Consider the following 26,185-nt stretch of genomic DNA (forward strand, 5'->3'; position numbering starts at 1 on the left):
GAAAGTAACCTTGACTTCAGTCAGCTTTTTTTCCTTCTCGTCAGGCTACTAGAATAGACAGTTTTACTGTCTTCTGCTGTGCTGGGTTAATAGGCACACAGAACAGATTTGGAAGATTAACACTTCAGTATATGTATCTGCCTTCTCTTGAGTAAATGAAGCAAGTGAACTCTTTTTGTTCCTTCTCTCTTGAAAGGGCAGCAGTTTTTCTGATGTGTGTGGTCATCCTTACATAGGGTTATAGTGGAGTTTGTGTTATGCAAAGATTTGTACTGTCTGAGCCCCTGCCTCTTCTTTGGGATGCAAAGGTCACATTTGTCCCTCTCATTCTTGGTACCTTTGTTCACATGAGATGTCAGGAGATTGTTTTTTTTTTTTTTTTTTTTTTTTTTTGGGAGTCCCCTGAAGAGAGGCTGCCAATTGGAGCTTCCAAAAGCAGGCAGCCCTGGTGGGTTGAGGAGTGACATGGCCCTTGTACCAGATCTAGCCCTCACCTTTCTCTGGTTCTTTAACAGCAAGCAACTGCAAGGTGAGAGACTGTTTTATTTTTTTAAAAGCCTTAAAAAAAAAAAAGATTTTATTTATTTATTTTATGCATATTAGTGCTCTATCTGCATGTACACTTGCACGCCAGAAGAGGGCAATAGAGGGTATAGATGGTTGTGAGCCACCATGTGGTTGCTGGGAATTGAACTCAGGACCTCTTGAAGAGCAGATAGTGTTCTTAACCACTGAGCTATCTCTCTAGGCTGAGAGACTATTTTATTAAGTGTAGTATTTAATGGTAAGTAGAAGAATATAGATTCTTTAGTAGTTCTGATGTTTCTAGGAATAGTATATGTAAGTCTTCTATCTTAGTGACTATTCTGTGGAGCGACACCATGGCCAAGGCAATTGTTGTAAAAGGAAGCATTTACTTGGGGGCTTGCTTACAGTTTTAGAGGTTAGTCCATTATCAGCATGGTGCGGGGCATGGCAGCATGCATGGCTCTAGGGAAATAGATGAGAGCTTTAAATCCTGATCCACCAGCTGGCACACAGAGAAAGAAAAACATTGGAACCAGCATGGGTTTTTGAAACCTCAAAGCCCACCCCCAGTGACACACCTGCTCCAACAAGGTTATACCTCCAGCAAGGCCACACTTTCTAATCCTTCTAATCCTTTCAAACAGTCCTTTCAAACAGTTTCACTCCCTGCTGACCGAGCATTCAAATATATGAGTCTGTGGGGGTCATTCTTTCTTTAACCCCCACATCTTCATTTCTTCCCACCATGGTTAGAGTGTTCATATTGTGGAAATAAAAATACTTTATCGCCTTTGTCTTCCTATTCAGATCCCTAGCCCATTCCAGTCTGCAGCCCTTTGCCAAAGAGAGGAAGGGCCCTTAGAGGGAAAATTGCTACGGTAGTGCTTGAGGACAAAGTAACCATCCTATTGTTCCTATGTCAGCAAGCTAGCATTGGGTCATTCAGGCAGGCAGGGTCCTCTCTTGCGAATGAGTGTGTGACTTAGCTCTACACTGTACTCCGGGCTGTGCAGTTCCATTTTCTTCATGTGTGATGAGGGTTCGGTGTGGGCTTGTAGATGGCAAGGAGGACATCAAGCTGAATGTGTAATCTTGTATTGGACTTTTTGGCTAAGGAGAGACAAAATTAGTTGCTCTTTTGTATTCCTCTCTTTTGTGGAGGGCATGAATGGGCAAGATATTTAAGACAGGGTCTCATAGCTCAGGTAGGCCCCCAACTTACTAGGTACCTGATGTTGGCATTGAACTCCTGATTTTAAGGTGTTTAAAGATGTATGTTCACCACCATGCTGTGGTCTCCTCCCCTCCCCTGCCTTGCCTATCATTCTCTTTCTTTAACTTTTTGTTTGTTTGTTTTAAAGATTTGTTAGTTGTATGAGTGTACCTGGTGTATGTATGTGTGCCACATGCATGCCTGGGACTTGCAGAGGTCAGAAGAGAGCATCCCATCTTCTTGAACCAGAGTTATGCACAGTTGAGTGCCAACATGTGGGTGCTGGGAACTGAACCCAGGTCTTGGAGACCAAGTGCTCTTAGCCACTTAGCCACCTCCCCAGGTCTTTCTCTCTCTCTATCTTTTATCTCAAATTTATTCTTTCACAAAATTTATATACTTTGATCATATTCCCCAACATTATTCTCTTAAATTTTCCCACCCTACCCCAGCAAATCCTTTCTTCTCTACAAATCCCCCTCCTCTTCATGCTTCATTTGATCTGTGTCCCACTACATTTCATTAGGGTTGATTACATAAGCATGGGTGGGGGGTTGTTTTTCGTTTTGTTTTGTTTTTTGAGACAGGGTTTCTCTGTGTAGCCCTGACTGCCCTGGAATTCGGCCTATAGACCAGGCAGGCCTCCAACTCAGAGGTCCAGCCACCTGCCTCTGCCTTCCAAGTGCTGGGATTGAAGCTATATGCCACCATACCTGGCTGGATGGGGATTTTTTACTTAGCAAAGGTGACTTACTAGTTAATGGCTATACCTGAGAAACACACCTCCCCAAACCTCAGCAACAGTTAACTATCTATAGGTCTTCAGGGAGGGTTGGGACCTTATGGTCCTCATCCATGATGGAATCTTGATGAGCCCACTCTTGGAATGGCAACTAAAATTATTCTTTTTATTAAGAAAAAAGTAGGTGTATATTGTTTGGTGTGTGTGTGATATGCATGTATGTGCAATGTGGCATTGTGTAAAGGTCAGAAGACAGCTTTGGAGTTCTTTTTCTTCTGCTTTTATATAGACTCAGTAGGTAAGACTCAGACACAGGGGCGATTGCCTTTCCCCACTGATTTTTCTCATTGGCAGCCTTTGTTGTTGTTGTTGTAGACAGGGGCTTATACCAAGATGGCCTACTAAATATCCATCCCATGGTTGTCTCAGACTCTGGCCAATTCTCCTTTAGTTTCCAAAATGCTGAGATTTGGCCGCCAAAAATCTTCATGGTGTCAAATCTCTGCAGCCCTGGGCTTAAATGATCTGTTTTGTTTACAAATGATTGTTTCTTTACTATTTTTAGCCTAGGTTCTGCTAAAGCTCACAGGGAGTGATATTGCCCCTGAGGGAATATTTAGCAATGTCTTGGGGACATTGCTGGTTGTTACAGCTAGAAGAGTAATGTTATCTAGTGGATAGAAGTAGGGAGGCTGTTGACTGTCCTCTAGTGCACAGGCCAGTCCAAATCAATGTATTATCAGACCTATAGTGTGAGTGGTGCTGAAGTTCAGGAACACTGTGAAGCCTTGGGATCATTTACAAGGAATTTGTAGTTGTTCTTCTCTGAGTGCTGCATCGAGAGGCTGGTTATTTCTTTTATTCAGAGTGGAATTGGGCTGTTGCCCCCTGATCAATCTCTCTCTCTCTCTCTCTCTCTCAACAGCATTTTAGCTATGTAGTTTTGGCAGGTCTGGAACTGTCTGTGAGTCCTGGCTGGCCTTGAACTTACAGCCTGTGCTTATTGAGCATAGGAATTAAGGACATGCACCACCATGGCTGGCTGTTGCTGCTTCAAGACTTATTTCTATTTATTTGTTATTATATATTCAGTTCATTAATAAATTTTTAGTTATTCATGTTGTGACATAAAATTGTTTTTAATAAGACTTGATTGTAGATGCGAAAGAATCACTGTGTATGTGTATTTAATTGCAACATCAAATCTTTTACTGTTTTTTTTTCAAATAACTGGATATTGTACGAAGAGTGGCAACAAATGTCTGCAGTGAGCTGAATATATGTATTATGATTATGAACATTGCTCTAACTTTTGGAAAACATGGAGTCCAACATCACAACAGATTAGGAAGATATCATACAGTAAATTTACTTTTTTACTTCTTTAAATTTTTGATGGTTTTTGTTTGTATCAGAATTTCATAACTGGGCACTGCACCTGAATCACTTTACCTTCTCCCTTCCCTGTCTCTAACTTCTCCAGTGCTCTCTGCTGAATTCATGATCTCTTCTTTAGTTATTATTGTTACATGTATATACATATCTGTATGTATATATATATATAGCAATGTACACACATATATATATACATACATATATGCACACACATATATGTAACCTCCTTAGTTTATTTAACGTATATGCATGTGTCCAAGGTTGATCACTTAGGATTGGACATCCTGTGTGGGAGTTTGGCCCTGGAGGCATCTGGTTCTTCTGTTCTCAGTATCTCTGACTATTTATAGCTCTTCTTATCTAGGGTTAGAACCATGTGAAACTCCCCCTGTCTGTCTTGGCATGCCAATTAGTGTTGTCTTTATGGAGGTCTTGTTCTGGCGCCCCTATGGTGAGAGTTGATGGGTGCATTTTCCCCGTCATGTCTAGGGGACATGATCTATCAGCAAATGCCATGGGCTCTTACAATCTCTGCCTCCTTTTCCACTGAGCTTTAGGGCTAGAGGTTGCATTGCAGATGTATCAGTTGGGATTGAGTACCTCATATTCTGCATATTTTGACCAGTTGTGGATCTCTAGTCTTCATATGTTGCAAATAAATGCTTCTTCGATGATAGATGAGAGCCTTTCTTTGTTTTTCAAGACCAAGTGTAGCCCCAGTTGTCTTGGAAGTTGCTCTGTAGACCGGAGTGGCCTCAAACCCAGAGATACATCTGCCTCTGCCTCCCAAGTGCTGGGACTAAAGGTGTGTGCCACCACACCTGGCCATGAGAACCACTCTCATCTGTGGGTCTAAGGATAGAGCCTTGAAAAATAGAAGTTAAATTGTTTTAGGAAATGGTAGCAGTAAGTTCTCCTTAGTGTCTATGACTTATTCATGACTCTTCTAACCATGAGTAGTTGTCTACGTTTACAGTATCAGGCATGAATAGGCCTTAAGTCCAATTAGACAGCTGTTGGTTACCCCCCAAATAAAAGTGCCACTATTGCGTCATTGTGGATACCATGCTAGTCCAGTCATTGTTGTGGTTTGTAGGCTTTGCAACTGGACAAGACTATGGATTAACCTTTTGCCTTGGCAGCTTGCATAGCGCCTTCCAATACTATGAGAGCTGCTTCTTAAGAAGGAGGTTTCCAGCTCAGTTCCAGCTTGATTCCTCCAAAGTATGTGGTCTCTTCAGCGTTAGAGCCTTACCTTCAAATTCTGGGAGCCATTCAAGGGCAATGACAACCTGAGAACAACTTGAGAGTTTTTTCATGTGTAGTACTGGGATTTTTGTTAGATAGTCCATGGCTCTTGGAATGAGTTACAGTCCATGTAGTGTAACTTATTTAAGCTACATATCTATATAAATACATACGTAATTTTAAGTAAACATAAAATATGATTCCTGGTGTTTTTTAAACATCCTTAGTGTTACTTAAGCTACCATGCTTCCTCTATCTCTTACCCTCCCTCACCCCTCCTAAGTTAAAGTTATTTTTTTATTTTCATTTGTGTATATGTGTCTGTGTGGGTATATGCCACATGTGCAGGTATTCTGGCCTATTCTGGAGGCCAGAAGAGTTGAGGTATTACAAGCAACTTAGAGGGTACCAGCAAACAAACTCATGTCCTCTGGAAAAGCAGAAGGCACTCTTAAATGCATCTTTGCAACCCCATGTCAGATCTTGTTTTCAGAGTGTGTTTAATCTGCCAACACTATGTAGTGTTAACGTCATGAAGATTTCTTTTTCTTTCCAGAGAGTAACTATGGCAGAGTTTTGGTCTTTCTGTAACCCGTGTTGAAGGTGAACCATATTTTGGTTTTTATGACTGAAAAAAATCATACAAGACCTAATTTACTTAGGCCTATTCGCAGATATACTGGCTTGCTCACAGACTGGTCAGGTTTTGTTCTGTGGTAAGCATTTGATTTGGGCATTAGATGTGTAGTCGAGAATGAAGTGGGAAAATCTCTTTTGAAGAAACCATTCAAGAAGAGAAGATGGATGGCGTGTGTTCAGTTACATTACTAAAATAACTTCATGGCTGCTGACATGGCTGACTGGGTGATGTTGTTTGCTTTTTGTTGCTGTGATAAAACATGACTGGAACTAACTTGAAAGGGAAGTCAGGGCAGGGATCTAGAGTCAGGAACTAAAGCACATACTGTGGAAGAACTCTGTATTGTTCCTGGCTCTCTTGCCTAGAGATGGTGCCACCCACATCAGTCATCGGTCAAGAAAAGGCCCCACAGATGTGGTCACAGGCCACTTTGATCTAGGCAAACCCCAACGTGAGACTACCTCAAATAATTTTTGGTCTAAGAGACCAGGTAAAGGCCTCACTGCCAAGCCTGACAACCTGAACTTGATTTCTGGAACTCAATGGTGGAAGGAGAAAACTGGCTCCCACAAATTTTCCTCTGACTTCCAAATGCAGTAATTACCCCCCCCCCCGAAATAAATAAATGTACAGAATCTCTCCATATCTTTATAAGAATTGAGATAGGCCTGAACCCCAGTAGTGGGAGGAAGGGTCCATTTTAGCCTAGGGTGATTGGTGGGGGAGGTTGGAGAAGGCAATGCTTGTTGAATTGGCTCTTATATTTTGTTTTTGCTCTTAAAATTGTTTCATTCAGTGTTTCTTTCCTTTTTAAATTTTTTTAAAATTTATTTATTTATTTTGAGATAGGGTGCTATATAGCCCAAGGTGGTCTCAAACTCTTTGTAACCAAGAGTGACCTTGAACCTCTGATTCCCCTGCCTTCACCTGGTACTGGGAATACAGGTGTATGTGCCTTCTGTACTTGTCCTAATTTTTTGTTGTTATTTTTCAAGATAGGGTTTCTCTGTGTAGCCCTGGCTGTCCTGGAACTCACTGTCCACCAGGCTGAACCACAGAGATCCATTTGCCTCTTCTTCCCATGTGTTGACATTAAAAGCGTGAGCCACCACCACCTGGTTTCTTTTATTCTTTTTAAAAATGAGTTTTAGCTGGGTGTGGCGGCACACGCCTGTGATCCCAACACTCAGGGAGGCAGAGGCACGTAGATCTTTCTGAGTTCTAGGCCAGCCTGGTCCAGTGAGTCCAGAACAGTCAACACTACACAGAGAAACCCTGTCTTAAAAAAACAAAAATAAGTAAGTAAATTTACACACTCATTTAGCTCAGGCTGGCTTTACACTTAAATTACTCCCCAAACCAAGTGGTTTAGAAACACTTAATATTTTTTCTCAGTTCCTGAAGGCTTCAGGAAGATCCTAGCTTGGCTGACTAACATTCTAGACTCTTAAAGTTTCTTTTCTTCAATAGCTTTTTATAGCTTTTATAGGGTCTCATGTAGCTCAGATTGGTCTCAGCTCATTTTGTAGCTGAGGCTGGCCTTGAACTATTCTGTCTTTATCTCCACAGTGTCGGATTACAGTCATTTGCCACTATGCTCCTTCTCTACTTTCTGTGATGGTATCTCATTGGTCAGACACCAATATTGAATTTTAGGCTGCCATGATTATCCCATCTCAGCTGCCTGGGTAGCTGGGACTATAGGCAACCTAAACTTTTCTTGACTATAGATCTTATTTCTGTTTATTTGCATATCTAGTGAATTTTGATTAAAGATTTAGCTGAGTATAGTATACGCTTACTCTTTAATCCCAGAACTTGGGAAGCTAAGGCAGGAGGATACCTTGAGTTTAAGGCCAGGCCAGGCTGATCTCTAGAGAGGGGCTCAGTCTCAAATAACAACATAAAAGTCTTTGTACAAATGGTGTCCTGAAATTCTACATTTGTTTTTCTTGGAAAATTGTTCGTTCTGTCTGAACAAGTAGTTCAGTTACTGATTGATCACCTTAGCTTGAGCAACTTTGGGTTTACACTTTAAAAAAAATCTTTTTAAGTTTTGTTAGAGAGGGACTAGTCTAGGACTTACTCCAGGGTAGTTATTCCTACTGGACAGTCTCAGCTGGTGCTAGGTGTGTTAATGAGGTGTTAATGAGATCTGGCAGATCTGGAGCTCCCAATTCCCACTGCCTCCTCCATCCCTGTGGAAATGTTAGTCTCTTTGCTTTCTTTCCTCACCTTTGTGTGCTAAGTCCAGCCTGGTGTGACAGTCACAGACTCATGTGCTCCCTCATTTAGACTCCCAGCTTTTTGTGCTGCAGTAGGAAAGTATCTTCTAGTGTTGGGCAGTCTAGCTCGCCAGTGAGCTTCATAGGGCTTATGGTCTCAGATTGCTTCACTGGGCTGTAGGCGGTGTGTGAAGTGTGTGCCAGCTGTGTAAGGTCTAAGGACAATCTGTAGGAGTTGCTTCTGTCCTTCCATTGTGTGAGTCCTGGGGACTGAACTCAGTTCCTCAGGTTTGGTGGCAGTAAGCCATGTCATCATGTGTAGCTTTCCATCATTTGGTTTCTATTGTAATAAATTGCACACTACATAAACTTTACATTCTTTAAAAAATATTTATTTTATGTACATTGGTATTCTGCCTGCTTGTGTGTGTCGTTGTCAGATCCCCTGAAACTGGAGTTACATTTGTGAGCTGCCATGTGGGTGTTGGGAATTGAGGCTGGATACTTTGGAAGAGCAGCCAGTACTTTTTAACCTCTCAACCTTCTCTCCAGACCCTTTACTTTCTTATTTAAATGTATTTGCAATACCCCAGATCAGATTTTAGTCATTGTATGTTATAGATCAATAAAAATTTATATATCTTTGGATACTACTGTGTTAGAAAACTTAATTTAGAAAATTGCTGTTTTTTAGTTGTTGACCTAAAAATAAGTACCATTAAAAAAATGGTTAAATGAGCCAAGTGTGGTGGTGCACAGCTGTCATGCCAACATTCAGGAAGTAAAGAAGAATCAGGATTTGAAGATTATCCTACATTACATACAAGAGATTTTTTTTAAAGAGTAATGAATCATTTATCTTTAAACTTGTTATAAAATTTATAAAAGGTGAGGCTACCTGGTAAGGCTAGGAGTAGGTTTGATGGAATTTAGACTTAAAGAGAATAGGAAAGTTTCTTTTAAGTGTTTGGAAATTTAATTTTTATTATTTCTTTGAACATTTCATATATGGATACAATACATTTTGCTCATTTCACACGCCCTCTACTACTCCCTAGACCCACCCCGGAGTCCCTGTGCTGTCCTAACTGTGCCTTTTAAAAAACCTTTCTAGCTCCATTTGTTGCTTGTTTGTTTTTCCAGACAAGGTTTCTCTGTGTAGCTTTGGCCATCCTGGAACTCAATCTGTAGATAAGGCTGGACAGAGAGAGATTCATTTGCCTCTGCCTCCCAAATGCTGGGATTAAAAGCATGTGCCACCACCGCCCAGCTTTTCTAAATCCAGTTTATTTTGTCCCAATGCTGCTGGAGCATGGGTAGAACTGTCAGGAGCTCCGCACTTAAAAATGACTACATCTAGAGAAATGACTCAATGGTTAAGAACTGCCCTTCCAGAGGAACCAGGTTCAATTCCCTTCGCTCATATGGCTCACAGCTGTCTGTAACTTCAGTTCCAGAGGATCTGATGTCCTCTTCTGGCCTCTTCAGGCATGCATACTATTCACAGACATATAGGCAAGCAAAGTACCCATACACAATAAATTAAAATTCTGTAAAAATAACTAAAAAAACAACAACAACAACAACAAAAACCTTACTTTCCCTTAATTGCAGCCTTAATCTGGTAATCCTTCTGCCTCTGTCTTCCAAGGGCTAGGATTATAGTCATGAAAGACTTTTTTGACTCCCCCCCCACACACACAGGGTATGTCTGTGTAGCCCTGGCTGTCCTGGTACTTGCTTTGTAGACCAGGCTGGCTTCAAACTCAGAGATCTGCCTGCTTCTGCCTCTCCAGTGCTGGGATTAAAGGCGTGCACCACCACAGCCCAGCTGTCTTTTTGTATCATTTAAAGTTCACTTTCCTCTGCTTCCATTCTTGTATTAATGAAAGAAATAGTTCTCGTGGTTTGATTGTTACAGCTTTGTACTAAGTTTTGAAATCAGAAAAGTATGAATCTCCCAGCTTTTTTTCCCTAAAGAATGTTTTTGCTTAATTTTATAAGTAAAGTTTTATTGGAACATTTTCCCTCATTTGTTTATATGTGGCTTTTTGTGAGATGCAATGATAAGTCAAGTATCTGTGATGGAGATGTTATTGCCTGTAGAATGTAAAATGTTTACTATCTGATTCACTATTTTCGGATACCTGAACATTAACACACTATTTATTACTCCAATGGGAATAGAGTAGAATAAAAACAAATAGAAGGACATTTAGACCACTCTAGATTCAAGTGAAAAATAAGAATGTACCCAGCAGCAGGAGAATGGCATTCTGTGATTTGCTTACAGTATACATGCAAGTGGCAACTGTGTGCGCTTTGTCAATGAAGTATTCATATATAGGGACAGGAAGATGGCTTAGTGGGTGAGTGTGCTTACTATCAAGGTCGACAACCAAGTTTGGTCCCCAGAAGAAGAGAACCAATTCCCACAAGTTGTCCTCTGACCTCCACACATCCATGCATGTTTGTGTACACACACACACACTCACAGGCACACAAAATAAAATTTTAAAAAGGAATATTTATGTGCAGCAGGCAGCCAACAGAACACAACAAGTATATACTTACCATTTATCAAATGAAATATATAAATATGTATCAACAAATGTGGGGAAGGCTGGAGAGATGGCTCAGCAGTTAAGAGCAAGCAGTAGCTGCTCTTCCAGAGGTCCAGCGTTCAATTCCTAACACCTACATGGGGTGGCTGACAACCACCTATAAAGGGATCTAATGCCCTCTTCTGGCATGTAGGTGTACATGCAACAGAGCACTCAGACAGAAAATAAATTAATGCCAGGTGTGGTGATAATATGCCTTTGATCCCAGCACTACAAGGCAGAGGCAGGCAGATCTCTTGAGTTTGAGGCCAGTCTGATCTACAAAGAGAGTTCCGGGACAGCCAGGGCTGTTACATAGAAAAACCCTTGTCTCAAAAAAACAAAAGCAAAATAAAACAAAGAAAGAAAAAAGCAAATGTGGGGAAATTGATATATAAATGATTTAGAGTTTAGTGTTTGTTTAATTTTATTTTCTCTTAAAACTTTAAAAGCTGCACCTACATATGGCTCAGCAATAGAGCACTTGCCTAGCATGGCTGAGATTGTAGGCCCAACCACTGCAAAAGTTAAATAAAGTGGATAGATAAAATTAAAAATATCACTCTAGTGCAGAGAAAGAGGAGATGGGACAACTCAAGAGTGGGCCCTTGGAAGTATTTGTGCACTTCCAGAATGAAATGTGGCCCCAAAAGCCATAGTTTGTCAATTAAATTGTTGGTGGTGGTATTTATGACTCATTCCCAAGAAGCTTATGCAAGTGTTCTTTGTTTACATAACTTGTGATTGCTACTCATAGCTGACTTGAAAGAGAAAGTTCAATGGCATTTAGGTGAAGGAGAAAGTTCAGGGGTATTTGTGCTCAGGTCTGAACCTGTGATCTCAGCCAGGATGATAGTAACCATTGATTTTTAAGCTATGCAAATACTAATTACATTATGTGACAGAACATAGGACTCTTTACTTTCTTGTTTGATTACAGGCCTACCACGGCTGATTAATGTCTGATCATTTAAAAATTTATATTGCTCTCCTCGATCTCCTGCCTCTAGTAGGCAATAAATAGGCCTCATAACTTGGAATGGATATTTGTGTAATTCTGAAAGACTTGCAGTTTGTGCTTTCTCCTCTCAAGAACAGCTTATTCTGTGAGGAAGCATGGAACAACAACAACAAAAATAACAACAGTTGGCTTGACCTTCAGACCTACCCTTTGTTCAGAACTGTCCTGTCTGCCTACTCTTTAACTTTGCTTCCAACTGTTCCTCCAAGTAGTTACTCAATAAAGTTGCTTGTGAAATAGAAACAAAACAGTAAGATTTGGAGATCATCAAAGGTCATCATCCAGGTTTGGGGTATAGCTCATCGAGAAAACAAGGCTTTTGTATAACCAGTCAAGAGAACCAGCAAAAACATTAAGTTGAAGTGTCCCAGCTCAGCTGCCAAAATGTAGTAAGCCACGCTGAGATTTCCATCTCTTCTATCCCCAATAAGCCACCACTGTAGGTGCTCACTTAGCAATCGATAGCCCCTCCTGATGTGATACCTAAGCAGGTGTTTATTTGGGGGCAGGGTGGAAGGGAAGAGACAGGATTGATGGCTCTCTGTTTTAGGAGATAAGACTTTTTAGGATTATGAGTTGGACAGTTCGGAAAATGCTGTGCATCTATCTGCCTTTGAGAAGGAGGGCTAAAAGGAAAGTTGTTCTTTCTTTTTTGAGATAGGGTCTCACTATGTAGCTCTGGCTGTCCTGGAACTCAGTATGTAGATCAGGGTGGCCTACCTCTGCCTCCCGAGGACTAGGATTAAAACACCAGGTGTAGTGTTTTAATGGCAAACAGTAGCCTGGCTTTTTCCTGTGCTGTTTGACATAGAAGCTGGTGAGGACAGTTTCTAAAAGACTTGGTGTTCTACTTTGACATGCTCATCCTTCAAGATAATTCTGTTGTTAAAATTCAAGACAGTAAACTGGCACAAGCTTTACTTTGTAATACAGTGTCACGGGTAGGAGGACACAGTTCCTTCTAAGCATGAAGGGACACAGATGATCTTTTTTGATAAATCTAGCCTCCTAAACTTTTCTGCATAAAATGACAGGGCAGATTGACACAGTTCTCCTGTGTAAAAGGTTTCCCATTCTGTTTCATTACTTTATCAGGAGGTGAAAAATCAGTCTGAGAAACACCCCCACATAAGAGTTCTTTAAAGAAAATAACTTCTTTTGGTGCTGGAGAAAACATTTTTTATTTATTATTATTTTTTATATTAATTACAATTTATTTACTTTGTATCCCAGCTGTAGCCACTTCCCTCATTCCCTCCCAATCCCACCCTCCTTCCCTCATTTTCTTCCTGCCCCTCTCTAAATCCACTGATGGGGAAGGTCCTCTTCCGCTTTCATCTAATCCTAGCTTATCAGGTTTCATCAGGACTGTCTACAATGTCCTCTTCTGTGGCCTAGCAAGGCTGCTCCTTCCTGGGGGCTTGGGGGTGTGGTTGTCAAAGAGCCAGCCATTGAGTTCATGTCGGAGACAGTCCGGAGAACACTTCTTACAGAGGAACTGGGTTTAGTTCTTAGCACCAAAGTGACTTGCCCCTCCTTTAATATTCGGTACATGTTGCTGTGTTGTGTCTCAGTATACATGACCCATCCCTTAATACAATATAATATTCTTTGAAGGGAAAGAGTCTTAAAACTATCTCTTGATAAATCTAGGGCAGAGCTTGCCATTTGTAAATCCTCCTTGAATGGCCGACAGGTTGAACAAGTTGCTAGTCCAAGCACTGACAGGAGCAGCAAGTGTGAGCTGTCTCAGACTCCCAAAAGCTGGGACTGTCGGCACAGCCACTACTCTCTGCGCATTCTGAGGCCAGGAAGTCTCCTAACTTATCATATTGCTGGATGATTGCTGTCATTTGCTATGTGCCCTTCTCTGGTCAGGATTAGGTCTAGGTGTACACACTGTCTAGTCCTCATAGAGATCTGAAGTATGAACATCACTGTCTTCATTTTATAGATACATCTACTGACATTCCGAGAGATAGTACCTTGAGTTGTTGCCTAATAAGTTGCTGAGTTGAAATTTGAACCTTGGGATGTCAGGCATCAAAATCCACTTGCTTCCCCACCCCTAGTAAGCTGCTTCTCCTCTCCCCTTTGTTCCAGATCCATCCCTGGAAGGCATGTGTGGCACTGAGCATGCCCAGCTGGGGGAAGATGGGCAGCGGCCGCCGCGGTGCACCTCAACTACCTCATCTCAGTCTGAGCCTTCAGAGCAGCTTAGGCACCAAGGCAAGATCCTAGCGTCCGAAGACCCCAAAAAGAAGAGAGCTCAGAAGCCCTCTCATATGAGAAGAAACATACGGTGAGCTGTGTTCTGGGTAAGGACAGTTGGAGGGATTTGACTCGTAGCAATAGCAGAAAGAATGTCCTCTTTCCAATAGAGAAAAGTGTTTAATTACAAACCCTCATTAATAGTAAAGATAGCACATGTGACACATGCCTATAATACCGGCACTGAAGGGGCTGAGGCTAGAGAATCGTGAGTTCCAGACTAGCAGAGGTTACATAAGGAGACCCAGTTTCAAAACAACAGCAACAACCACAAAAACCCAGTAGTGAAGGTGCCATTCAGACCCACTGCGTTGAGCTGCACAGAATGTAGGGAAATTTGGAGGGGCCATGGGTGGCAGCTCAATGATAGTAGAGTCCTCTGACTTAGACTTTTCTTTCTTTGTTTCCTATGTGTCAAAACAGGAAGTGTAAAACATATTAATAAACAGCAACAACAGAAAAACTCCCAACAAAAGTTAAGTTTTCTTAGAATTAAATTTCAGATGGTAGGGGACTGACCTAAAAGATAACCAAACATGAGCTTTCTTAACTATCCAAATCCTCAACAACCCTTCCTTCCACCAAATAACAACTTGTTATTATTTAAGGAGATTATATTATTTATTTAGATTTAGTTATTTATTAGATTATTTATTATTAAAGGAGATAAATAACATCATTTTCCCCTCTTGTTTACTTTGTTGTTGTTGTTCGTTTGTTTGCTTGTTTAAGACAGGGTCTAACCCAGTAGCTCAGACTGTCCTGGAACTTACTGTGTAACCCTGACTTTGAACTTGTGGTAATGTTCCTACTGCAGCCTGTCAAGTGCTGGAATTACAGGTGTGAGCCACTATGCCTGGCATTGCTTCACGGTTTTCAAAATACATAATGGAAACTTGAAAGTATTACTCTAGGTTTAGAAAGTGATACAGAACCCCTGTTATCCTATTTGTCTGCCTAACAACTTTCAATTTGTTTACATATCCATGTGTTGTTTATTTACGGCATAGTGCACACATTTGACTGTGTGGAGGCCACAGCAGGACATCGAAGTGTTTTCCTCTATTTTGCTTTCTACCTGTTGCTGTGAAACAGGGTTTTTCACTGAGTTGGAAGCTCATTATGGCCAGAAGCTCTCAGAATCAGCCTGTCACTGCCTCCAATAGTAGAGTTCTAAGCATGTTCAGCCATACCTGGCTTTTTATATGGGTGCTGAGAATTTGAAATTAAGTCCTTAGGTTTGCAGAGCAAGCTCTCCTAACTACAGAGCTGTCTTCTCCTCTCCTAACAGTAACACCCCTCCCCCACAACACACAGAGTCTTCTCTAACCCTGGTGTGGGCTAGATTGGCACCTCAAAGAGACCTGCCTGCTTCTGCCTCCTGATGCTGGGAGTAAAGGCATGTGCTACCATCCCTGGTATAACTTTATTTTCATACTGTTTCAACTTTGTAAACCATACTATTTTATTTACTCTTTTTTTCTACCCTAAGATAGGGTTTTTCTGCAAAGCCTTGGCCGTCCTGGACTCCTTTTGTAGACCAGGCTAGCCTTGAATTCACAGAGATGCACCTGCCTCTGCCTTCCTGAGTGCTGGGATTAAAGGTGTGCTACACCACGCCTGGCTTTTATTTAACTTTTAGTCTTTTATTTTTCATTTATTTGTGTGTATGTGTGAGGTTGTGTATGGATGTGTGTGGAGTCAGTGTGGAGGTGGATATTCAGTATCTTGCTTTTCACATTATTCCCTTGAGACAGTCTCTCACTGAACTTGGAGCTCTATGTTTTTCAACCAGTGCAGGAGAAAAACCAGGCAACTACTGACTAGCAAACCCAAGCAGTCCTGTCTTTGTTCTGTCCTTTCCCACCCTGTGTACATATGGCCACGCCCAGCTCTTTGAGTGGGTACTGGTAACCTTAACTCAGGTCCTCATGTTGCACAGTAAGTGGCTTTTACCAATTGAGACATCGCCCCAGTCTTTGAGACATCGCCCCAGTCTTTGAGACATCACCCCAGTCTATTACTCTAGGTCTTTTATATGCAGACCCAAATTGGTAGGGCTGTCTGTGGCAAAGACAAATAATGAGTAAAGTGTGATAGAACAGAACCATTTGAGCTTAAAGTTGTCTGGTACATCCAACTTCCCTTACCACATTGTGCAGGTCTTTTCATTTGTTTGTTTTGTTTTACCTTTTGGAGGCAGGGTCTCACTTCATAGCTCTGGCTGTTCTAGAACTCACTATGTAGGCCAGGCTGGCCTCAAACTCATAGAGATCTGCCTGTCTCTGCCTCATGAGTGCTGGGATTAAAAGTTTGCGCCACTCTACCCAGCTACATTGCACAAGTCTCAAATTAACTGAAGGGTTCTCTTTTTAATGTTTAGAAAGCTACTCCGGGAGGATCAGTTGGAGCCCGTTACCAAAGCAGCACAGCAGGAAGAGTTGGAAAGAAGAAAGCGCCTGGAGCAGCAGAGGAAAGAATATGCAGCACCCATTCCTCCTGTCCCTTTGGGGCTCCTGCCTGGTAAGCGACTTTCTGCCGGAAATGACCGTGTGGCCAGTAAGTAGTAAAGGTCTCAGCTTGCAGAGTGCTCAGCCAGGTCTGCAGTGTAGTCTTGCAGGAACTCTGAAGGCCCTTTGCCTATTGAGAGCCCACAGTCAGAAGCATGGTCACTTAGAAAGTGGAAATAGATTAAAATACACTCAAATTAATCTTATTGAGGTGGGTTGTTTTCCCTATAACTTTAGATTTTAGCATGTCAAGGGAACTTGGAAAGGAGGCTGGGATTTTGTTTTTTAGCTTCCCTCTGCTTCTCTTCTCAATGACCTTTCCACATTAGAGCAGCAAAGGAGGAAAGTGGTAATCACTTGGAGAAATATGTTTGAGCTAAATGTGGGTGGTTTTATCTTTTTAAAAAATTCTTTGTGTGTGTGTGTGTGTGTGTGTGTGTGTGTGTGTGTGTGTGTGTGTGTGTGTAGAGGAACATTTGTGAACCATGGCACATGTGTATAGGCCAGAGGACAACTTGGAAAATTTGGTGATTTCACCCAGGTCTATGGCTTGGCAGCAGCACTTTTATCTGCTGTACCACCTCACTGGCCCTAAATGTGTTCTCTTCTATCTTTCTTTTTCTAGAGGAAATTGTCTTACGAGCAAGTGATGGTCCCCAACTCTCTCCACGGGTCTTGGCCCAGGAAGTCATTTGTTTGGACAGTAGCAGTGGCAGTGAGGATGAAAAGAGCAGCCGAGATGGTAAGATCAGGCTAGAGGGGCCTCCTGTCCACTTCCTTCTGGCAATGTTCATCTTTACTGGGCCCCCCTTCTTTCTTTTTTGGTGGTGGGGGTATTGAAACTATGTCTTACACTGTTGTCTGGCCTGAACTCACAATAATCCTCCTGTTTCTCTGCTTTCTAAGTGGTGGGATTAAGTGTTCTACCACACTTCACTTGGCTATACTTTAAAAAATTCAGTCCTGTTCATTTGTTTTGGGCCTACCTTTAGCACACTTAGCTGTGTTACCTTAGCTTAACTTGTCTCTGAAAGAAAGAAGCTTTAACATTTCTTTCTTTCTTTTTCTTTCTTTCTTTCTTTCTCTTTCTTTCTTTCTTTCTTTCTTTCTTTCTTTCTTTCTTTCTTTCTTTCTTTCTCTTTCTTTCTTTCTTTCTTTCTTTCTCTTTCTTTCTCTCTCTCTCTCTCTCTCTCTCTCTCTCTCTCTCTCTCTCTTTCCCTTTCAAGTGGTGACAAGATAGCTAGGGTGACTGTGTCCTTTTGTTCTGATGAACAACAGTGCTGTGCTCCTTGGATTTTTGTGTCATTTTTTTTTTCTGCCTCAGAGGTGATTGAACTGAGTTCTGGAGAGGAGGACACTCTGCACATTGTAGACAGCAGTGAGTCTGTCAGTGAGGAGGACGAGGAGGAGGAGAAGGGTGGCACTCATGTGAATGACACCTTAAACCAGCATGATGCTCTTGGGCGGGTCCTTGTCAACCTGAACCACCCTCCGGAGGAGGAGAATGTCTTCCTGGCCCCACAGTTGGCTCGGGCTGTGAAACCTCATCAGGTACAGCCAATCTCAATCCTGTTCTCTTTTCTTTTCTTTTTCCTTACTGCAAGCATTGCCTTCTATTAGTATTATAGCCTGTAAAATAAAATACTTGTTATATCCCCAAAGTAGCTGTTGGAAAGCCTTAATCCAGTTGATGCTTGAAGGTTCCTTTGGATATGAAAATAGTGGGGAGAGAACAGTCTCAGGTTAGCCCGCTCTGGAGGGATTGGAGGGGTGGTGGGGCTGTTAGGAACATGCACTGCTCTTGTAGAGGACCCTGGTTTGGTTCTCAACACTGGCATGGTAGCTCTGTAACTCCAGTTCCAAGGAATCCGATCCTTTTGGACATCCAAGGGATCTTGTGTGTGTACATGACACACATACATGTACCCAGGCACACACAGAGAAAATAAAATCAATACCCAAAAAGTCATTTAAGCTCTTTACCACATCTTGATCCTGATGGATCAGCAAGGAGAAGCTTGAGAGGCATAGATTCTTTTATGTCTTCTGAAAGACATAAAAGTCAGACATTAGGGAATTTCTGAAAATTAAGAGCATAATAATTTGTATTGATCCAGTTCCTGGAACTAGGACAAGTGAGTGAACATCCACATAGTCAGAGATTGACTCAGTTTCAGAACTTCCTACAGCAAGAACTATTGGGTTGTAGAGGAGGCACCCCTCAAACACAGAACAGCTGAGTGAAAGACCTTAAGAGTTTGATACTGAAGACTCTTTAACTCATATGGGCTATTATACAGAGTCGGTGCTATTTTGTGTATTCTCCAAGATGACCATTACCAACCAGAGTAACAGAGAAGCTTCTCTAGAGCAGTCAGGGTACAGGAAAACTTCCATGTCCACTCATACCAGACATCTGACATAATACATGCTTATTTGGTAACCATTCCCAAGTGAGTAAAACTGTAAATTTAGCCCTGGTCTCCATTAGTGCTTCTGACATTTATCTGGTTTGTTTTTTGTCAGATTGGTGGGATCCGGTTCCTATATGATAACCTAGTAGAGTCCTTAGAAAGGTTTAAGACCAGTAGTGGCTTTGGCTGTATCCTGGCCCATAGCATGGGTCTGGGGAAAACTCTGCAAGTGATCTCCTTCATTGATGTCCTCTTCCGCCACACGCCAGCCAAAACAGTCCTTGCCATTGTGCCGGTAAGAGCTCTTAATGCACCACTCTAAATATCTCTGGATACCTAAAAGCTTGTTAAGTTCAGCTCTGAGCGTGCATGCATGCATGCGTGCGTGTGTTTGTGTGTGTGTTAGGGGTGAGGGGCCACTTTGTTTAGTGGGTAAAAGTGATGATGACCTGAGTTCAATTCTGGGATCTACATAGAGGCAAGAGAGGAGAGGACTGGTTCCCACAGGTTGTCCTCTGACCTCTACATGTACATGCACAAAATATTGAGAGAGAGAGAGAGAGAGAGAGGGAGAAGTGGGGGTTGGGAGGGGAGAGGCCAACTCTTTTCCCTTTTGGGCTTGTCGTAGGTGAACACTCTTCAGAATTGGCTGGCAGAGTTCAACATGTGGCTCCCACCTCCTGAAGCCCTCCCAGCCGACAGCAAGCCTGAAGAAATCCAGCCACGGTTCTTTAAAGTTCATATCTTGAATGATGAGCATAAGTAGGTGGCCTACCCTGTCTTTTCTGTCTTATTTTAGACATCTCTGGGACTTTGAAGCATGTCTCTCTGTCTTCCCAAATTCTTTTTGGATTCTTGACGTTTCTCTTTCTGTGTTTTGCTTGCCCCACCCCTACCCCCACCATACATAGTTGTTCAGTAAAGTCAGATGTATATAGCCTGGGAAGTGTGAAGTTTCTCTGTTCTGCTCTAGAATGCTTTTCTGTCATAAAATATCTGCAGCCTGCTCACATTTTCTGGTGTATTTCGTAGTAAAATTTAAACAGGATACAGTGAACTGCAGACTCTTCTTTGAAGCACTGGTGTGTAGTTGACCTTTATTTAATAGTGCAACTTCCAAAACTTTGAAACTTTGGGTTTGTTCTGTATTTAAATAAAATCACTCTTTCCATTTTCTGAAGTTAACTTGATTTCCAAAAATCTAAAGTGACTACTTGGGCCAAGCCAGCTGTCCATGCTTTCATTCCATCTCATCGGCGCAGACAGTTTAAAAAGGCAGACTGCTTTTTGTGGCTTGGTCATAGCCATCAAAATGAGGAGACTCTGAGCGACCCAGCAATGGCTGATCACCTGCTCTGCTTTGTCGGATCTCAGGAGCCACGAGTCATGAGTGCAACACACTGAGAGGGCTCAGTGCCAAGTAGTTGCTACCTAGGGTCTTTGGTTCTCTGTTTTCTTTGGTTTTGCCCTTGCACTTTTTAATTTTGTTTTGTTTTCATCGCTGGATCCTTGGCTAGGTGAAGTGTGGAGTGTTGCCTTTCTTTCCTTGACTTGCATTTACTATGGGAATTACCTGAAATGCTCTCTAGAATATTGCCTTGTAACTGTAGGTATATGTGCAAGGGCTGAGCATTTTCTATTGCCTTCTTCCATTGAATTACTGATTCCTATTGTTTAGCCATCTTCAATTATTGAGTTAAGAGTAAATTAGTATTTCTGGGATATTAGGAAAGTCCTTGATTAGCTAATCCATCTTTTGCTTGCTGCCAAATGAAATCTTTGACAATAAAGCATTCCAAATATAAATCACTGCATCGTTGATTAAAGAATTCTTCTTTATTAGCAGCAGAAGCAACAGTGCTTTTTCTCTGTTTCCCATTCTTAAAAACTTAAAGCCTTAAAAACTAAAAATGTGTAGAACATTTCATATCTCACCCAGCTCTTTCTTCTCCTGCAGGACAGTGGCATCCCGTGCTAAAGTGACAGCTGATTGGGTTTCAGAGGGTGGGGTGCTGCTGATGGGGTATGAAATGTACAGACTGCTTACTCTGAAGAAGTCCTTTGCCGCAAGTAGACCGAAGAAAACCAAGAAACGTTCTCACCCAGTCATCATTGATCTGGATGAAGAAGATCGACAGCAAGAGTTTCGGAGAGGTGGGTGGCTTATCCTGCAGATGTTCCTCTGGTATGTCAGAGTTGGAAGTGGCCAAAAGTACCAGTTAGGCGTGAAGTGAATTGTTGCCATAAACCAGCAGCTGGGTGGGACAGCCTTCAGTGGCTTTCAGAAAATGCTGAGTTTTTTGTAAGCCACACCTGAGCTCAGAGGACACTCCCCTGTCTTCCTGTAGGTGTTTGATTCACAGGACAGTTGAGAAAGTAACCACTGCCAGTACCAGTTCATAGAGAAAGTTGAGAAAGTGTTAAGGAAACGTAAATTGTTTCTATTATTCCTAGAAGGGCCGGGCATGATGATGTACATACACAGTGAGTTCCAGGCCAGCCAGGGCTTCAGAGTGAGACCCTGTCTCAAACAAAACAAAACAAAAAATTCTCTAAAGCTAGTATAACGATAGAAGAGTAGTGATATTTGTAAAATTGTAAAAAGGAATCATTTCAGTTGCTGTTTATAATTCTAGTCTATCTTTAAAAAAAATATTTGGGGCTATAGAGATGGCTTAGAGGTTAAGAACACTTGTTCTTTTAGAGGACTCAGGTTCCCAGCATCTACATGGTGGTTCACAACCATTTATAACTCCAGTTTCAGGGGATCTAATACCCTCTTCTGATCTCCATAGGCACTTAGTAAGCACTGGTACACAGACAGACAGACATACAAACACACTTAATAAAATAAAATGAATGCATCTAGTAAAATCAAGTCTTTGAGAATTTCATACGAAGTATTTTGATCATATTCACCCTCCTCCTCCAACTCCTCCCTGAACTGCCCTCTCTACCCATACCTCCCTACCCCCACCCCTGCAACTCAAATTCAGTTTAGGTTGCTCTTGGGAGCGGATGTGTTGAATCCTCCAGGCGTCATAGCATTAAAGAAAGCTAGACCTCTCCCAGCAGCTACCAAATGCCAGTAACTCCTCAGCTAGTATTAGGATTCCTGCCCAGCTTTCTTCCTCTGTGCTGGGATTTTGCCTGGCTTGAACTTGCCCAGGTTTTGTTCATGCTGTCACGGTAACTGTGAGTCCCTATGTCAGTTGCTCTGTTGTGTCCAGAAAACACTGATTCCTTGAAGTTACCTACCATTTCTGCCTCGTACAATCTTTCTATTCTCTTCCACAAAGATCACTGAGCCTCCTGTGTGTCTGTGTGTCTCTGTGTGCTTACTCCATTTATGGATGAGCACATTACAGCTTCTTATTCTCTGCATGTTGACTTATTGTTGGTCTCTGTGTTAATTGCCCTCTGCAAGGAGAAGCTTCTCTGATTTAAATGAAGATGAACTGGCCTGTGGATATCTATTCTATTTTAAAGAGCCTTCATTCATTGAAATTTTTTAAGTATTTAGAAGCCATTCATTTTATAAGTCTTCATTCTGTGGTCTTCATTCATATCTGTTCTGGCTTTACTTCTGTGGTAGAGGGACTTGGGGTGAATGTGCCATTTAGCAGTGAGAGGTTGTCCTTTACAAGCTCCTATCAGCCAGCCTTTAGAAGGACCCAAAATTCTGGATGCTAAGAGCCCACTGTGATATCTGAGTTATTCCTATGGATTTTATCCAGACACATTTTAAATCGTAGGCTCACAATTTGTGAAGACTCCCCTCTCTGTTCTCCAATTGATTTAAATCCGAGGGTTTCAAGTAATTTTTACTTCTAGCTTGAAAATTTTAAAGCAAATAAGTAAAGTAAGGAAAGAGTGAGGATAAAAAGATATTAAGACAAGAGTCAGTGGCCAGCTTAGCATCCACAAAACACGCAGGAGCTTGTCTAGCTGGCTCTCTTTTACCAATGGGGCTGACTCTTGCTTTGCTTCCCTGCTTCCTTCATTTCTTCTGTCTCTTCCAGGGTTCTCCCCTACTTCTCATATTATTGACTAAGAGCAGGCCCTCTCACCCTCTGACTCCGGATCCTCTTCCCTCCTTAGAGTTTGAGAAGGCCTTATGCCGCCCTGGTCCTGATGTGGTGATCTGTGACGAGGGACACCGCATCAAAAATTGCCAAGCCAGCACCTCACAGGCTCTGAAGAACATACGTTCTCGTCGGCGGGTGGTGCTGACTGGGTACCCTCTACAGAACAACCTCATTGAGTACTGGTGCATGGTGGACTTTGTGCGCCCAGATTTCCTTGGTACTCGTCAGGAGTTCAGCAACATGTTTGAACGCCCTATCCTGAACGGGCAGTGTATTGACAGCACACCTCAGGATGTCCGCCTCATGCGCTACCGGAGCCATGTTTTGCACAGCCTCCTGGAGGGCTTTGTGCAGAGGTGAGTCCTTGTTTTCTGAATCTTTAGGTGGGTGGTGGGTATGCCTCAGCTATTATAAAGGAAAATGTTGCCACTGGAGGACTCTTCCTAGTAGAGCAGCAGTAAAACTGAGTGAGCAGCAGATGCTGGATGCACTGTTTCTGTCTCTGGGAGTTTGGCCTGTGAGCACTTCACTCAACAGTTACCTTTGGTGAATGTGGCAACATGTGTCTCCCAGCATTCAAGAATATGATTAGATGTGTTTGAGGCCAGCATGGGCCACAAAACAAGCTCAAGGTAGCATTGTCTAAAGTTGCTGAAAATACCTGTTTTTTAAAAGTAAGAATGAGCCAGCATTTTGCTGACTTTGATAAAAGAACAAATATAATTCTAGAATATTGCTTTACCAGTTTCAGCATTCCAGTTGATGCAGTTTAGGCTAGCCTAAAGCAGCCCTTCATTTCCTCTTGGTAGGATGGCAGGTGTGGAAAAGCTCAGAGAGGCGTGCTTAAATTGCAGGAGGCGTGCAGGAGCCTAGAGGTCCTTTGGCGTTAGTTACCCAGTTAGTCATGACTCGGTACAGGTCACTTTGTCTGAGCCATCCTGCTCTAACACAAGGATGCATTGCTTGTCAAGAAATTTCCAGAAGGTGGTGTGGCAAGAGTGTAAGACCTTGTTTTTATCCTGAACTGACCTATCCTGGCCACAGTTCTAGGCTGTGTCTCCTTGGATGTCACTTCTGATTTCTTTGCCTCTGTAGGAGAGGCCACACTGTGTTGAAGATTCACCTCCCTGCCAAAGAAGAGAATGTGATCCTGGTGCGGCTTTCTCAGATCCAGCGAGATTTGTACACACAATTCATGGACCGTTTCCGGGACTGTGGTAGCAGTGGCTGGTTGGGCCTGAATCCTCTGAAGGCTTTCTGTGTGTGCTGCAAGGTGAGTAGGGGCTTTGGGGGAAATGGGTGGGAACTAAGGGTGCACATAATTCCTAGGGTGGAACTCCTGGTGGGAATCTTGCTGAAGGAAGAATAAAGTGAAAAGGGCTGCCTCCATTCACAACACTGGCGTATCCTTTGGAGGCTCCAAGAGAGACATGCTGATTATATGCCACAAAACTTCTTTGGGTACTGCTCATATCATATACCCAGTGCTTCCTTTAAGAGCATGGCTGTTGTATTGCTTGTTGTGCCAAACCCCAGAGACTATCCTTTGTTACTGATTTTTTTTTTTTTTTTGTCTTGAAAAAGAAGGGTAGTGGAGGACTGCTGTGGGCAGGAGAGTTTTTACTGCTATATGACTGAGGCTGAACCTATTGACATATATATGCCTTTAATGCTAACATTCAGGAGCCCTGAAGTAAGGGCATAGTGATTTGGGACAGCTTGAGCTCCATAGGGAGACACTGCCTCCAAAAAGTAGAAAATAAAAGAAGTTATACAGAGTACCTTCTGTTTGATCTGTATTTAATGTTTGAGATCTTTCTCATCCCTGCTATTGATCCTATTTCATTTCTTTGACCTAGTGTCTCTGGTTATATTCCTGGCAGATCTGTTAGGTATTGTTCCTGATTCATACTTCTTCAGTAAGTTGGCTGAAGATATAGCTCTGGGGTCAGGTGGGGTTTCTTACTCGCTCACTCACTCATTCATTTGTTCGTTCGTTCGTTCATTCATTCAGAGTCTCACTATATAGTCCAGGTTGTTTTGGAACTCAGATACTCCTGCCTCAGATACTGCTTCCTGAATGTGGGGTTACTGGTGTGTGCCACCACACCTGCCAATAGGTGGGATTTCAGGCCGGGCATGGTGGCGTATGCCTTTGATCTCAGCACTCGGGAAGCAGAGGCAGTCATATCTCTGAGTTCGAGGCCAGCCTGGTCTACAAAGAGAGTCCAGGACAGCTAACGCTACACAGAGAAGCCCTGTTCAAAAAAAACAAAACAAAACAAAACAAAACAAAGAACAAAAAAAAGGGATTTCAAAAAAATACCTCTTTTGTCTTTTGAAACAGAGCCTTGCCAAATTGCCTTGACGGGCCTTAAACTCTTGGCAATTCTCTTGCCTCAGCTTGAGGCACTTCTGAGTATCATGACACGTGGCTTTCAAAATACTGCTTTTGTAGACACTGCCATGACCAGAGCCAAAAAACAAAAGCAGAAGTGTTCTTTTGATAATGTTCTTGGTTATGGCATCCTTCCTTCTTTCTCCTTTGCCAGGAATTCTCAACTTTTCCTAGGAATCATTCCGAAATTACAAATGATTGGTAATCTGTCAGTCAAATATCTTTTTTTTTTTTTTTCCATAGGAAGGGATTCATTTTGCTTTGTATAGTAGCTTAATGTAGCCCCAAAATGAGAACAAAGCATTCTTGCCCTGTTTAAGAATGAAATGCTAGTGATACAGCCTTTTTGACTATACACCAAACACAGTGCTACCTCCCATTCATGTGTCATGGTTATCAGAGCCAGCAGGGAAATACAAGCTCTTTGACAGTGAAGGGTTTGGGAGTACATTAGTTCTGGGTATGAAATGTGAGCTGTAGCAGCTGTCTGTTTGAGCATGTCACCATACTCCTTGGGGCACTCTTAGAGTGTTCTCTCTATACCCTTTCTTTGTTTAACTTTAGATCTGGAACCATCCTGATGTGCTGTATGAAGCCCTCCAGAAGGAAAACCTAGCCAATGAGCAGGACCTAGATGTGGAAGAGCTTGGCTCAGCAGGGACCAGTGCCCGCTGCCCACCCCAGGGCACAAAAGTCAAGGGAGAAGATAGTACCTTGGCTTCCTCAATGGGAGAAGCAACCAACAGCAAGTTCCTACAGGGAGTTGGCTTTAACCCTTTCCAGGAGCGAGGCAATAATATTGTTACGTATGAATGGGTGAGTCAGGCAGAGTCTTCAGTAAGCTAAGACTGCTTCTAAGGAAAGGATAGTGTACACAGTGCACTGTACT

General features: G+C 42.3%; 1 protein-coding gene across 4 annotated transcripts in view; it reads left to right on the forward strand.

Annotated features, from left to right (window-relative positions):
- Rad54l2 (RAD54 like 2) overlaps nt 1-26,185 on the forward strand; it is a 99,450-nt gene that overhangs the window by 52,499 nt on the left and 20,766 nt on the right. For all 4 annotated transcript variants that reach the window (XM_060385346.1, XM_021657037.2, XM_060385347.1 and 1 more), the window contains 10 exons: nt 13,719-13,917; nt 16,270-16,409; nt 17,022-17,138; nt 17,721-17,947; nt 18,923-19,105; nt 19,439-19,572; nt 20,768-20,964; nt 22,912-23,254; nt 23,994-24,171; nt 25,861-26,112. In XM_060385346.1, the coding sequence (XP_060241329.1) occupies nt 13,719-13,917; nt 16,270-16,409; nt 17,022-17,138; nt 17,721-17,947; nt 18,923-19,105; nt 19,439-19,572; nt 20,768-20,964; nt 22,912-23,254; nt 23,994-24,171; nt 25,861-26,112 (1,970 nt within the window). The remainder of the gene's footprint in view (nt 1-13,718; nt 13,918-16,269; nt 16,410-17,021; nt 17,139-17,720; nt 17,948-18,922; nt 19,106-19,438; nt 19,573-20,767; nt 20,965-22,911; nt 23,255-23,993; nt 24,172-25,860; nt 26,113-26,185) is intronic.

This window comes from Meriones unguiculatus, chromosome 6 (assembly GCF_030254825.1).
Source record: "Meriones unguiculatus strain TT.TT164.6M chromosome 6, Bangor_MerUng_6.1, whole genome shotgun sequence".
In the NCBI taxonomy this organism is placed as follows: domain Eukaryota; kingdom Metazoa; phylum Chordata; class Mammalia; order Rodentia; family Muridae; genus Meriones; species Meriones unguiculatus.